Below are 12720 nucleotides of genomic sequence, written 5' to 3'. Positions count from 1 at the left end.
TTGGGAAGCGAAAGGTCATATTACTTGTGCATTTTTTATATCACAGGTAACTTGATAACTGAACGAAATCATATTATATTACAGCTATAACAATCCATACAGCTGTGTTATGTTTGATATTTTCATGAATGGGTTTCAGTGTATTCCTTTGAGCATATGTTTCTTCCAAAAGTTATCGGAATTAATTCATTATAAAATGGTTGCAACATATGCAGCTACGGCTCCAAGGATGAACATGCCCATGTGGGGTAGATACTTGAAAGGGATGCCAGGATATGTTTTAGCGATAAAAACCAGCAATTTAGATTTTTTCTCAGAATACGGCGGATATCGGCATCTAAAAACATTTGATTGTTAAAACATTTACTTGTTGATTTCGGGGATAATGTTACTAGGATCTGTTACCAAAAATGCTTATTTAGACAGCCTGTGAAATAAGCAAATCAGTTATTATCGATTTCTCACTATTTTCTACACATTTGAATCTATAAAATATTTCTCCTTTTTATGGAGATTTCCCACCGACACCATGAATTCCACCTTGCGTGGCTCCTTCAGTATAAAGAAAAGAATTCTTTTGATGCACCTTTTTATATGTAACTCTCATTGTCATATCTAATATAGGTTCATATTTTTAACATCCAACCCCAGAAATATAAATGTACTTACGATGCAATCTTTTCCAAAATTGAATTGAAATTCTTTGATAAACAACTTTTCTTGTGTACAAATGTATCAAAAGTCGCTTTTCCGTGGTACGATCCCATTCCACTGGCCCCTACTCCTCCGAAAGGCAGTGAAATCACTAAAAATAAAATTTTGAACTGTTAAATACCGAATAATGAAATTCAACTGAAAGTATTTATTATGATCTAGCTGATTTTTTGGGCGAGCTTAGGATGAAAACTGCTAGGTGTATCCGCATAGTACAAATAAAATTGATGCCAATTTTTATCTGAATCAAATTGATGTCACTTTTTGACCGTCATTAACCTCTTGGGATTTTGAATTATAACAATATAAATTATGTTTGCAGTAGGTTTACATCTGTTTTAGACTTCGACTTTAGTTTGAATTTAGTTTTCCATTATTGTTGTCATTGACAAATCGATAGGTTACCTCCCGTATACATGATGAGCGGTCTATAGCGGATTGCAAGGTCTATTTAAAAAGGCACACGGAAGATGCGCAAGTATCGCTTGACAATCGTTAAAGCCAATGTCATTATGAAAAACCTATAGAAGATATAATGTTTATGATGTTGCTTTGACTATGTAATAAATGATGCATAAGTTGCTCTGCGTGAGACACAATTTATTGTCAATCTTTACGTTTACTTAAATATACAATATACACAAACCTGCCATTTGCATTATTGTATCGTTGACACATAGCCCTCCCGAAGAAGTATTTTCAATTATCAAGTCAATATCTTTCTTCTTATTGGAAAATATATATAACACCAGTGGTTTTTCCCTAGAAAAATAAATAAAAATCAGATTATTTATAGTATTAAGTATAAAAGTTATTATTTATCTATGGATTACAGAAACCCACCTGCTATTAATAAAATTGATAGCTTCGAATGCGTTGTCTATTGTGAGTATTGGTAGTATTGGGCCAAATATTTCTTGGCGCATGACGGGATCATCAGGCTTCACATTAACTAGAATAGTTGGCTGGATATATTTCTCTGCTGCATCGTATTTTCCACCATAACCAACTTTACTCTGGTCAATGAGGGCCGTAAGCCGACTAAAAAGTACAAAAAAAAATATATATTTCAATGCAAAAATAACATCTAACCATTATTATACTGCATGTGTTTGTCCACTTAAAGAATGATGTAAAATTATAATTTGTTTTAATGTAAAGATAGTGATTATATTTCAATGATTTGTTAGAAATGTTTTTTGAAAATTACAGTTATCTTGTTAGATCTAAAAAATATTCTGAATGAAATAATAAAAAGAACACAGATTTACGACATTATTTATATCCATATTTCTTTATTAGACTAGCTAAACAACCTTCATTAAATTATAAATGGTATTCGTTCGGAAACCTGCTGCATTTTATAAAGTATAGCCCGCCTTTAGTCTTCTTGAAATTCCAAAATGTAATATCAATACAGAAGTTTAACAATAAAATATAATAGTTTATTAAGCCAGCTAATATACTTACTTGAAATGGTTTTGATTAATGATCCTGGCAAAATCTGGTGAGGTTTGAGGGTTCTCGGTGTACCAGGAGTCCAGAATAACCTTGGCTCGCCTAACAAATTCATCTTGCACCTCTTTAGTACACAGAATATAGTCGGGAGCTATACAAGTTTGTCCAGAATTGATTAACTTGCCCCACAGTACTCGCTTCACGGTTATATCGAAGTTAACTGAACTGTCAATGTACACTGGGCTGAAAATATTAATTAAGTGTTTTGAATATTGAAAGCATTAACTTTGTGGATCATATTGATATATTATTTTGAGAAATAAAAATACTTTGTTTTTTGATCCACTCACATTTTTATTAGCAACCAACTAGTTTCGGCAACAACCTGTTGCCCCCTTCAGGGTTTAGTCATAAATTAAACCCTAAAGGGGGCAACAGGTTGTTGCCGAAACTAGTTGGTTGCTAGTAAAAATGTGAGTTGATCAAAAAACAAAGTATTTTTATTTTTCAAAATAATATATCGTTTTAAGTCCCAATATTTGTTAAGTCGCAACTCAATGTTATCTAAATCCAAGTAGCATTCATTCAAACCCTCATCAGCACCCGATGGTGCATAGGGCACTGCATCATATAAGCACAGTGTTATCTCGATCGTTAACACATGAAGGAAAGGTGATCAGCCCTCCGCTTCAGGGTAATATTGAATAAATATTAAAGTAAAAAATTCACTTATATTTAATTCACCTCTCTGGGAATCGAACCCGGGACCTCCAATACGGTAGTCGAATGTGTTGACCATCACACTATGGAGGCGAACAAACAGGTAACATTTTTCGTTTTTTTTTTGAAAACACCGTTCTTTACGTTTTGCATTAAAAAAATAAGTTTTTCTTTGAAATAATTATATGGTTTTAAAAAGAAAAGAGTTTTAGTTAGGCAAGGAGTTATATTGAAAAAAAAACAATAAAAATTCTTTAAAAAAAAAATTGGGCTTGAACAGACATGTGACCTCTTCGGTGGTCTCCGGTGGAATCAATTCAATGTTTGCGAATATCCCCTTAATTGCAAGAATCATGCGTTATGAATATTTATTTCATTACCTTTTGCCACCTAATTCAAGAGTAACAGGGGTGAGATGCTTATTGGCAGCTTCATGCACTTTCCTGCCCACCTCAGTGGATCCTGTGAAGAATATGTAGTCAAACCGGTGCCTCAGTAACTCTGAAGTCTCTTCAATGCCACCCAATACCACTTGCACTACTTCCTGTAACAGTTAAACATTTCTTTTAAATCGGCTAAATTATGTCGATCTTCATTCATTATTTAAAACCCTAATCCGCACCCCAATGGTGCATAGGGCCCAATATTCGTTAAGTCACAACTTAATTTTCTCTAAATCCAAGTAGCATTCATTCAAACCCTCATCAGCACCCGATGGTGCATAGGGCGCTGCATCAATAAACACAGTGTTATCTTGATCATTCACACATGATGGAGAGGTGATCAGCACTCCAGGTACCAGTCCAGAGTAATATTGAATAAATATGTGAAAAAAATCACGTTTATTTATTTAAACCCCCCCCCTGGGGGGGGCGAACCCGGGAGCTTTAGAACGGTAGCCAAGCGTGCACTATGGAGGCGTAGGGGCACCCAATATAGCATAACACATACTTATACAAATCCCCTGAATAAACAATATTGGGAACCAAAAATATAACTAAGAATATATATACTCGTATATCATATTTGCAAAACTTTTTTCATTTTCATCTTTTTGATTTTATGTTTTCTGTTAAAATCAAATATTTGTACTTTATATAATATGAGCACTATTAATCTAATTTTATTTCTGATACTATTGTATTCTTGTCAGTGCCCTTTTATTATGACCTAAAATAAAATATACACCCACACACAGGCCATGCCTTTGTGGGATTCTTTTTTGTATTAATATTAAATACTTTTTTGTACATGTAATAATAATAGTTTGTCAAATGCAAAACAATTTAAAATAAAGAAAAAATATATAAAAATTCCTATAACATAAGATTTTTACTACTGTGATCCTTTGCCAGGAAGCGTTAGATATATTGTAAAAAAAAAATATTTGAAGTATATCTATTATTATGCAGTCTTACATTATCCAGGTACTTGGGTATTAGGTTGGCGATCAGTGTGGAGCAAGCGTTGGAGAGCTCGGAGGGTTTGAATATAACTGTGTTTCCAGCTGCCAAGGCTCCAGCTAGGGGAACACATCCCAGTTGGATAGGGTAGTTCCACGGAGATATCACTAGGGCTACACCGTAAGGGTCCTTGTAGATTAGAACATCGTCAAAAGAATTCATAAGACCTTTCTCTGGCTGGAATCAAACATTGAATTTGTTAATTTTATTTTTATAAATTCATCTAAAATAAGAGTTATTTCTAAACCATGCCTGTGCCTTTAAAAATGTTACATTATAAAATATACAAAAATTATTTTTGAATGAACTATTTTCATACATTTTTTAATGTAACATTGTTATTTGTTCAAGACCCTAAGGACACTAATAAGGAGTTTTATGTGGTTTCCTTCCAGCAATAAGCAAATGCAGAGAAGTTCCCGATTAGCCCACACTAGATTATCCCTCCTGTTCCCAACACAGATTAAAATGTGACGGGTTATGGTGCCGTGGTTAGTGTCGCGGACTCTTGAGTCAGAGTTTCTCGGTTTGAACCCACTCTACCACAATATGATACATATTTATAATAATGAGCCGCTTGGGTTCACAGAAATATTATGAAATTGAAGTATTTTAGTAAATAATAAAAACAAATATTTCTCATTTTTAAAAAATATACTAAAATGAAATAAAATAAAACAACTCTTTTTAGTTAGATGAAACAAAAATTCACTTAATGATCTATTACATAATAAGCAAGGTTGAATACTAAACGTAACAAAAAAAACAAGATTGACGGATGATATTTAGAGGTTTACGAGGAGACAGTGAATGAGGAAAGCTTAGAATCGGGAAGGCAGAAGGAGATGTGTATTTGTCCTTCAGTGGACAATTACATGATGATTCATGTTGATAATCTCTTGTGGACTTAAAAATAAACTCACTTTATCTGGCTTAACCCATGATCTCAAATTTTTCAATGTGTCTGCCAGATCGTGCATGGTGAACTCGACTTCAAGGACCACAGACTCCGCACGGGATCTTCCCAGGTCCTTGTGCAGGGCTTGTATAATGGCCTCTGAATTCTCAGCATACAATTTCATCAAAGACTTGAGTTGCTTCTCCCTGAATTCTACAGGTCTGGTGACTCCTCTGCTAAAGACATCTCGTGATCGTTGGACAATCTGAATCATAAATTATAACAGTTTTGTGACTTGCAAATTAAAATAACTCTTCCTTCATTATATACTATTGTTACATTTTAAGTGTGTATTTAGACACACTCAAAATGTTGTAAATAAATTAACTGGTCAAATTATAAGCTAAAAAAATAAAAATGATATTTTCTGGCGTTTCTCATGTGTGTGATTATAATCCAGGATTCTGACCTCACATACTAATATAAGAGTTTCTGTTTAATAAAAAGCTTTTCTTCATCTCATCAATGGATGTCTCTAGTGAAGTTCTAATGATTCAAGAACAATGTTTCTAAATTGGTTCATGTATATATATATATATATATATATATATATATATATATATATATATATATATATATATATATATATATATATATATATATATATATATATATATATATATATAGAACTTCGAAAAATTTGAGTAGTGTGGTTGTCGATAATGGGTCGAATTGGTGAATGTTACAGTGTGTAAAGTGATCACTTAAACCAGCCTATGACGGTCGTCAGCCCCGTAAATGCCCAAACTTCCATATTCTTCTTCATCTTTGATGAGATGTCAAAAATAATATACTATTGTAAGCCACAAGTTACAATTTCACAAGATAAAGGTTTAAACTTATTTTGTTTCAACTTTTGCATCCAAGAAAAAAATATGGTTTCATGACTGGGTTTAAAAAAATTGAATTAAAGATAATATAATGAAATACACAACAATTGAGAATTTGTGACTTCTGATATGCGTAGAAGGGGTCGGTGTGTATATTTAACAAAAAATAGAATGTGTAGGCACTCACCTCCGCGATCTCGGATATTTTAGTTTTTCCATATGTGTGTGAACCTAAAAGAAATTTAATTAATTAATTCGAACAATCGTAACCAAAAAGTGTACACCCTTTCAAATAAAATTCACATTTCACTCTGTCTCAAATTTCATCAGAATAATTCAGATGTATTTATTGAAAATTTTTAAATGATCAATTTATATATATATTTTTTTAAATGGCTTCGTTTAAAAAAAATGTATTTCTTAATTAGGTACCTCCGGAGCTTTCTCCTTATACAAATACCTTTACATTTTTTTGGGGGATTTAATTTTTCCTCATACATTTATCTTAGTTTCCAGCAAGTCTTTCATATAATCTCAAGGAACTTATACACATTACTTTACACAAGATTATTCGTTACTCGTATGATCATCTTTAAGATTATTCGTTACTCATATGATCATCTGGGGGTATTCAAACCTGAGAGTCCTAGCTGTTACTGCTATTCTTTTTCCTACCTACTATACCTCCTCCATTTCCATTCCCATATAGTAGCAATTTTTTCATAGTGAGCTTATTCACTAGCATCATCTGTATCCCTTAAAATTTATTATGTTTATATAACTGATTACATTGTCTTGATTAAATTAGCGATTAAACAAATGTGATGCAGTGCCCTATGGACCATTGTGGCGCGGTTAGGATAAAAAATCCTGCATTCTTCAATAATAATAAGATGTAAAAGTTTTTTTCCGTTTCAACAGTGCCTACTTAAAAGTAATTAAATTCGCGCGGGATCCACAAAAAATGCAACTTGATAACCAACTAAATAAATACCTACCTATATAAAAGTACTGTGATATAAGTATATTGAAAATGGACATTGATTTGTATTTTAGAGTACCTAGTCATGATGTTAAACGATGCGTCCAAAGTTCACTTAAAATACCAATGGTTGTTGGTTTTTTCTGCATATGGACAACGTGTGTGATATACTATAATATAATTTTATATTATTGCGTTTAGAATTAAGAGTATTTAGACAATAAAACCATCATTTTGGCAACCAGTTTTGTGAAGAAGAATTGAAAATGTTTTTTAAAAGCCGTATTTATATTTTAAATTTAGTTACCTTTCCACTTATTCAGTATTAGAAAATATTCGATATAATTTTTTTTAGATTTTTATAAGTCCCTATTTCTTACTAAATCAGTGGCTAATTGTGGTTATATGTGGAGTATATGGTGGTATATATGGAGGTAAGCGTATGAGCAAAATATGTAAAGTGAATTATGTCAAAACTCATGGTAAAAAAATAGGCTTTTTCGTAGTTCTATAGCTACTATAGTAAAAAGTTGAAAAAAAAATATGTTGACAGCTAAAATGGGTTGAATATTTGTCAATGTATCAAATTATCGGTAGGAAAAAATAATGAGAAGAAATGTAAATTAAACGCATATTTTTATTCAATAATAGGATTATTAAAAAACGTGAGTAAAATATAAATTATTAAAAATATTACTGAATAAATTGACTAAAGATCAGACAAAAATTCCAAAGCTATTTTAATTTGTTTGTTTATTTATGTGTATAGAATATTTCAATGTTTCTACATAAACTTTATTTGAAAAATAAAACCTACTCTGAAATAAATCCGTAAATTAAAAATTTAAATTATATGCTACCAATTGGACAATTAGAATAGACAATTGGAAAATTATATGCTACTTGGACTTGCGCATAAGAAAAACATAGCATTTCAAATTAATTGAATATGAAATCTTCCTAGACAGTATGAATTTAAGATGATTTTTTGTATTTTTCTCATTATTAGATTGCTAATTTAAGGTCTATAATTAATTAATTAGAACTTTGTCCTTATCCTCCTTAATTAAAAAGATTTTTTATAGACGAGGTGTAAACTATACCATTTTTTATTTATTTAATTAATTTGCATATTTTTTCTTCATATTCTCATTATTTAATAATTTATTTTTCTACATATTGACTTAAAAAAAATTTAAAACATAAAAATTAAAGATAAATATAGATTTCCTAAAAAATTATGTATTTTCTCCTTACAATTTGGAATAGACACAAAATGACCTTACATCATGATTTTTAAACATAAAGCTGCATTTTACAAATTTTACTAAGCATGTATATTTTTTATAAAGTTTTAATACAAAATTATAAATGTGTAAATGCTGTAATTATAAATGCGTTTTAATACAAAATTATAAATGTCAAAGTACGATTATCGCAATTTTTCTTTTAGTTTCTCTTTGGAATCCGGTTAGAATTAATCGCTATACGAATATAGAGAAAATTATTTAATCAAATGCAAGTATCTACGCGTAAAGAAAAACTTACTCATGATGATGATAACACTGAAGCTTGATCTATAAAACCTTTTTTATTAAATAAAACAAAAACAGGTGAAATGAAATCAAAATAGGTAAACACAGCGTTCGATGACCTGTCGTCTGTCAGCACCTAAGTCCACTTTAATACAATTTTGATTCACACAAATCAATAATAATACGATCTTGCGAGTGCTATATGTGCATCAGGGCACATCGGAGAAATGTTGGATAGTTATTTTTTAAGTATTAGCGGCCACGTTTGATGGTGGACTGAAGCGCAAACTGGACGTAACGCAACAACTTGAAGTAAAAACATAAAACATCAGTGCACGGCCTTGTGACTCGCCGTCGTACCTCAGAAACCGGTATTTAGCCGCCATTAGTTTGAAACTCAACACAGCTCCGTGTGTGCTCGGTCAGTGTTGTGAATTCAATTTGTAGAGAATCCCTCAAGCATGTCCAAAAGTTTTGGAATATCTGCTTACAATATTTGTATCACGCACTTTCTTCAAGCTGATTTCAATAGTAAATAAGAAGGTATTTTGAAAATGCCATAACAATGCGAAACAAATTTTTATTCTGATGTTTTTTGTATTCAAACTTATATTTGCATTATTATAAAATACAATTTAGTGGACTGTAAAAATCAGTGATTGATTTTAATGCTTAATAAAAAAAATAAAATTGAGTTCTACAAATTAAACGCCAAATCTTTAAATATTAAGAAGGTACATATATGAACATAACTGAAAGAAGTTTTATTTTTGATACAATAAATATTTCGTATATCATCGCTGTTCAGGAAATTTCTTACAATATAACGTTGATGATTCTCCTTTAATAAAGTATATAAATAGTAGTGGCGTGCAAACAGTTTAGGGTTTAGGCAGTAAGAAAAACGTCGGTAAAATTTAAATTTTCTAAAAACTCACCAGAGAACTACAATATGTCAAACATTAATATAAAATAATGGATAACTCTGGTTTAGTTCATATGTTTGTAAGATGTTAATATATCTTAATATTTAATTTCTTAATTAAAATTCTCGAATTTAAATTTACATCACAAATTAAACTACTCATAAAATAGACATACCACACTCAAACGCCTTTCTAGTTCCAATTACATATAACGCAATGATAACTTAAGGTAATTTGGTATTCTCATTGTCAACATAAGTTGTTTTGAATTATTTTCTTTTTTGATAAACTCATTCATGCAAGTATCAAAATTCGCTTAGCTACTGGCTGGAGCTCATGTTAGAATAAACTATATACCAGAGGTTTTAAAAATGTATCGTTAGTATCAGTTTCTCGCAATATCTAATAAATATTTTTATTGTAGATGGAAATTTAATTCAAATTTTATCTAATGTTTCAAAAGCCACGTTTTCGATGTCTTAAAAAATAACGATTTTTCACAAAGTCTCTTAATTATATAATTATAATTAATAGAGGAACCTATGTCGTTAATTTAAAAGTTATAACTATTCTAATTTAAAAGTAGGTATCGAAAAACACTGCCTACAATGGTATTAAAGCAATGCGGAGTCCTTGGCGTAGGCAAATATACACACAAATACATTATAGTAGAATAAACTAATATATAGAATAATAAATGGTAAAAATTATTTCCAGAAAAAAATTCTCATGTTTTTATTATTTCAAAATCAAATTGTGCCATATTTTGGGAACATTTAAATTTAATATTTTGATATTGTTATTTTTATCTAAATGCATAATGATTCCAAAAAAAAAGTTCTATAATATTCTGTACCCGTTCGGCGACTTTTGATCGCTTCCATTCGGTTTGTCTACTGCTCTTTGGTACAGAATTCTAGAATATGTGGTCTTTTGTAGAAACTACTTTGAACCCTATTAAATATTTACTCGCGACATAAAATAATAAGTCCTCGTAAAAATAATATACCGTGTATGTCAAATTCAATAAAAGTTGGATGTAAATAGCTTATTTTTATGTGTACATATTCAGGGCCTCATTACAAACCAAGCTTTAATCGAAAACATTGCAAATTATATTTTGTTTCGCTGCACCCGTACCAGTCTCAGAATCTACAACCATTTAAAACGTCTTCCTATGCTCTGTCTTCCACGCGTTTTTATGGAAAATGAGGTATCTAATTTTATATTATAACTTCCTCATTTGTCCGAAATACTGCAGTTTCAGTATTTTAATGGAATGTACGAACCATTTTCATAAATTTAAAGTTACAAAAAAGCTTTATGTTTGGAAATTAAATTTAAAATAACCAACGAATGGCTCTAAAATGGATTAAAATTTTTACAGATTTTTCACCTGTGAGTAACATCAATATTTAAATAAACTTTATGACCAAATAAAGTTAATTTTCACAATTTGCATGACTACCAAAACGAATCGTAAATCCAACTGGTAAAAATATAAAGTTGTTATTTTATTCAAACAGAATACAATTCTCATTTTCTGGAGCACCGTTGCAAGCAAAATACATGGCTTAAAATATTTAGTAGCGCCATAGATTTATAATTAACCCCCACATATGTATACGACATGTCCGACGAATGCATATACTTCTCCCTGTTCCTACTACAAACATAACATGGAAAAATAATACGTATCAATAGCAATTCCCGATCTTTGTTATCAAATAAATAAATAAATTATTCATACATGTAAAAAGTTAGGAATGATGTGTACATACTCTAATGTATTATTTTACATTTTCGCTTTTCACTATTTTTTAAACCAAAATATTTAAACCCAGCAAATGAACAGATCCTGTAAATATCCATATAATATTCTCATCTCAATAAACACTTATTTTATTATTTATTTATTCGGCATTAACTTTGTGAAATGACATGATTATTTTAATTCAATTAAACACTTGAATAATCCACTGAATTGAGTTTTATTTTTATTTACGACTAGTTTCGAAAACGACAATTGTTTTCATCTTCTGGTACAAATTAAAACAGTTTTAATTTGTACCAGAAGATGAAAACTATTGTCGTTTTCGAAACTAGTCGTAAATAAAAATAAAAGTAAATTCAGTGGATTATTCAAGTGTTTAATTTAATTAAAATAAACACTTATTTATATAGATATAGTGGTGATTTAGACAAAATCTTAGTTGAAGAAAATCTAGTATTCGTTACAAAGGATGCGTACACTCAAAATATTGGATTTACTTACCATTTTCATTATTTTCCATGTCTTTAAATTCGTCATTATATATTATTTGATGATCGAAGTTTTTACTAAATGGAGTCACATTGATAATCTCATTTTTTTGTAAATTTTCGATCACGTTTTCACGAATATTTTCCCTATTAGAAATATCACTTTCTTGTAAATCGATTGTAAACTCATTAGCAGTTCTCGCGTATTTTTCCGATTTCCCGCTCGAACTTTTGTTTTTCCCGTCATCCATTTTAATCTGTTATTATTATTTCTAATTAATTGAATTTCCGTGTATTTTACTCACTTTATTTTACACACTAGGGATTTTATCTACATAACTAACAAATAATAGAACTAGACATTAGGCTTTCTGAAAAATGTTAATATTTTATTTGTGGAAGGTATTATATAGTATATAACGTGCGTACTGCTCGAAACGAACTGTCTTTTATAGTAAAATTAGATTTATGTCATTGTAATTATTACCTCTATCAATGTATTAATTGAACAACGACCGTGCGAAGATCTTTGAAGGTTGACAGGAAAAATCAACAGCTACTGTAATTGCGATTCTAAGTTTATCGTTTCTCGCATGATATCTTATAATTATTTTATTCATTATAACTATACTAATAGATACATTATGAAACGTTATTTAATTATGTTGAATACTCGTTCTATGAATGCGTGTTTCTTTAATAAAAATAACGAACAGATTTTTTTAAGAGGTCGTTGTTTATTTATTGTTGTTTTTTTTCTTTGTAATAAACGTATATCATCTTTGATCCCTATCTGCTTCCAAATAGTGCATAAGGCATCGCACTGGATCGACGCGGTATTAACTTGATGAATGCGGCAAGAATTTTGGATT

General features: G+C 30.4%; 1 protein-coding gene across 2 annotated transcripts; it reads right to left on the bottom strand.

Moving 5' to 3' along the window:
* Positions 1 to 43: 43 nt before the first annotated feature.
* On the bottom strand, positions 44 to 8956 carry LOC148307548 (aldehyde dehydrogenase, dimeric NADP-preferring-like). 2 transcript variants are annotated; one of them, XM_088263277.1, is made up of 10 exons: positions 8674 to 8956; positions 6331 to 6374; positions 5279 to 5518; positions 4311 to 4532; positions 3273 to 3436; positions 2185 to 2415; positions 1558 to 1755; positions 1361 to 1476; positions 670 to 805; positions 44 to 337 (listed from the first exon to the last, which is right to left on the bottom strand). In XM_088263277.1, exons 1-10 carry the CDS (start codon positions 8675 to 8677, stop codon positions 190 to 192), a joined length of 1503 nt encoding a protein of 500 aa, XP_088119403.1. In that variant the 5' UTR covers positions 8678 to 8956; the 3' UTR covers positions 44 to 189. The 2 variants fall into 2 exon arrangements, with proteins under 2 accessions (XP_088119403.1, XP_088119404.1); XM_088263278.1 differs by lacking the exon at positions 8674 to 8956 and adding an exon at positions 8412 to 8479.
* Positions 8957 to 12720: the final 3764 nt, after the last annotated feature.

Source organism: Brachycentrus maculatus, unplaced genomic scaffold (assembly GCF_059751285.1).
Source record: "Brachycentrus maculatus isolate JH-2025_06_01 unplaced genomic scaffold, ASM5975128v1 h1tg000197l, whole genome shotgun sequence".
NCBI lineage: Eukaryota > Metazoa > Arthropoda > Insecta > Trichoptera > Brachycentridae > Brachycentrus > Brachycentrus maculatus.
Note: the sequence above shows the minus strand (reverse complement) of the source record. Positions and strands in the feature narration are given on the sequence as shown.